We start from the raw sequence: 3,231 nt of genomic DNA on the forward strand, positions 1-3,231 counted from the left end.
ATGATTATGCAAACTATTGGACGAATGAGATCCATTTGGTCTCATTTTTCAAAAATTAAAACATACTACTTTTAAAACCCAAACTATATCTTTTATATTTAAATTAAATCTCAAAAATTATTTTCATATTCATATTTTCAAATCTATCGAAATAAAAAAAGTTGACCGATAGCGTGTGGAGTCATTTTAGAGTAGGTTGGACCCCCATTAGAGTGGGTGTGATCCACAAGACATTTTTAAATTCAACACTATTCTTTCATCCGTCTAGCTCTCTATTCCTAGGGTGTGATGCACAAGATATTTTTGGATTCAATTGTATGATAATTGCATAAAATTCATAACACAATATATCATTATTTCTAAATTCCAGGAGATCACATTTCAAAGTATAAGGGCAGATACTTGTCAAACATAACAAAATATCTCTAAAATTAAAAATAAGTAAATATCAATCAAACTTAACTACGTTTTAGGTGTTATTATTTTTATTAGCAAAATTAAAAATAAGTAAATATCAATCAAACTTAACAACCTCTTAACAACTCAAATCAACCTAGCATTTTCATGCTAACCACAAGCACCCATCAAGCACGGAAGCATTAAATGAATCTCCAAGAAACAAAATCCCGCATAATACAAACAACAATAGAAATGAAACATGCATCGCCAAGACACCACAAAAAAAATAGATGTTTCCGCAATTAAACCTTTCGGAGACTGCATGAAGAACAACAATCAAAAAGGTATAATGCCTAAAGACCAGAAACTCATTATTGCTCAAAAAGGATAACTAAAAAGAATGTAGGGCTCCTCGAAGAAGTGCATACGAGGTAATAGAAAAGGCTTCTATCATAGCTTCAGAAAGACAAACTCCTCAATCGATGGTATTTCACCAATTTTCCTTAGAGTTTCTTTCTCCGGCTCTTCATCTACACCTATGGCCATAATTGCTTGCTTCCTAGGTGCAATTCTGCTCACACTCATAAAGCTGATGTTCACATTGCTTTCCCCAAGAATGTTCCCCACAAAGCCAATCATACCAGGCTGGTCAATCTGTCTGCAAAGTATCAGATTTCCTTCGAGGCTGACATCCACGCTGTATGAGCCTACGCTTGTGAGATGTGGGATCCCATCCTTCACTCTGCCCTCCACCACGATCTCACCCGAGTCTGATATGGCACTGGCGAATTTGGACTCCACATTTGAGAGGTGGACCTGGATGAAGTTCACCGGGATTTCAGGAGAGCCGTCATGGAATACTCGCTCTTCGCTGATGCGCAGACCCCTTTGCTTGGCGATGTAATCAGCATTGACAAGGTTTACAAAAACACTTGATATGGGCTCCACGACACCTTTAGTGACCATGGCTCGAAGAATTCTAGTGTCGAGGTCATCGGGGCTTCGAGCTGATGTGTATACGATCTTCACACCCTTGATGCCACTTCCACCCCCTACTAGCTGCAGGGCAAGTCTACCAAGCTTCTCTGCCAATATAACATATGGGGCCAACTCGGACAAAACCTGTGAATAAAATAAGTCTCATAAGCTTTTCTAAGATATCAATATATTTTGAAGTTATATCGTCGTCTTTACCTCAGAAGGAACCATGGGTGCATTCACAGCAGTAGCAGCTAGTTCACCATTCAATGCTCCAATCACAGCCTCAGCTATCTCAATCGCCACACCTTCCTAACATTTTAAATGAATATTAGATAATTGGTTAAAAAAGCATCACAAACACACGCTCAGAAATTTTTGTGAAGTTATCTCAGTGGCTGCACATGTTCATTCAATCTTTGACAGGATTGCAAACCTGAGCTTCGGTGGTGCTGGCTCCAAGATGGGGAGTAACAATAACATTCTCATGCTGAACTAACTTGTTGTCCTTTGCTGGGGGTTCTTCTGCAAATACATCTAGTGCAGCCTGTGAAGCAATCCAGAAGAAACCTCAGTAACTCGAGTGTGGGAAAACTTTCCTACTGTTTAACTAACAATCATAATAGAAGTTCATCTTTAGCACTGCACGAGCATGGTTGATAAATCTACAAATATGTCCTAATAAAAATAATATTTCTTAAAGAATGGATAAAATATTCAGAATTAGTCTGACAAAACTCAGATCATCGGATCTATTAATGGGTATTCAACTCAGAATTTGAGCTTGCCTTGAACAAAGGGATATGATTGTGAGACTTATGACGTAACATTCAGGTCTAACTTAGAAAAGCAGCAATATGAACGTAGTGCTACTTCATAAAGTGATTGCATGTTATTATTGCTTGACACAATTCTCAGATTAAAATTATTGTAATATAGAAACGGCACATTGAATATATTTTGCTAATGCGTTAAAAAAATATCAGAGCAAATATGCAAGGAGGAAGAACAAACATGACCATAAACAAACATGGCCATAGGTGTTGATGGAAAATATGTGCACCGGAGAATCATTCTTCTTAGAAAGATCACAGGATCCATTTAATTTATAAGTTTTTCTAGGCGGGCATTTAAAAAGAAGAAAAATAGCACTATTACAACAAGTAAAACGGTAGAGAAATACCTGAGCAACTGTTCCGTTGTCAAGGATCACAGGATCCATTTAATTTATAAGTTTTTCTAGGAGGGCATTTAAAAAGAAGAAAAATAGCACTATTTCAACAAGTAAAACGGTTGAGAAATACCTGAGCAACTGTTCCGTTGTCAAGTGCCCTCAACAAGGCATCTTCATCGATTACACCACCTCTTGCAACATTAATAATTCTCACACCCTTCTTCATTTTTGCAAAATTTTCATCATTGAAAATTTTAGAGGTAGAAGGGGTGAGTGGCATGTGAAGTGAGATGAAATCTGCTGTGGATATGGCTTCATCAAACGATACTAATTCTACACCAATAGCACGAGCTCTGTCTGAAGGGGCATATGGGTCATGAGCAATGACCTGCATTCCTAGTCCTTTCGCACGTCTGGCAACTTCTGAACCAACTTTTCCAAAACCCATAATTGCCAGCTTCTTGCCTACTAGGGAGACACCAACAAATTTGTTACGCTGCCATTTTCCTGAAAAACAAAAGAAGGTTGTTAGCTACAAAAAATTATCAGATTGACATAAGGTTTGACAATCAATAATAAAATGACAATCAATGCATAACAAGTGAAAATTTTAAACGCATAAAAGCAAATCCTCACACTGAAACGTTTCTTTTGTGAAGCGGATTTTTTCATGCATTTCA

The 3,231-nt window shown here is 37.4% G+C and overlaps 1 protein-coding gene across 2 annotated transcripts in view; it reads right to left on the reverse strand.

Annotated features, from left to right (window-relative positions):
- Window positions 1-831: 831 nt before the first annotated feature.
- LOC110032546 (D-3-phosphoglycerate dehydrogenase 1, chloroplastic-like) overlaps window positions 832-3,231 on the reverse strand; it is a 19,035-nt gene continuing 16,635 nt past the window's right edge. For both annotated transcript variants that reach the window (XM_020736207.1, XM_020736208.1), the window contains exons 2-5: window positions 2,682-3,058; window positions 1,814-1,924; window positions 1,594-1,689; window positions 832-1,521 (exon numbers count right to left, since the gene is read on the reverse strand). In XM_020736207.1, the coding sequence (XP_020591866.1) occupies window positions 850-1,521; window positions 1,594-1,689; window positions 1,814-1,924; window positions 2,682-3,058 (1,256 nt within the window). In that variant the 3' untranslated portion in view covers window positions 832-849. The remainder of the gene's footprint in view (window positions 1,522-1,593; window positions 1,690-1,813; window positions 1,925-2,681; window positions 3,059-3,231) is intronic.

The sequence above is a fragment of the Phalaenopsis equestris genome, unplaced genomic scaffold (assembly GCF_001263595.1).
Source record: "Phalaenopsis equestris unplaced genomic scaffold, ASM126359v1 Scaffold000969, whole genome shotgun sequence".
NCBI lineage: Eukaryota > Viridiplantae > Streptophyta > Magnoliopsida > Asparagales > Orchidaceae > Phalaenopsis > Phalaenopsis equestris.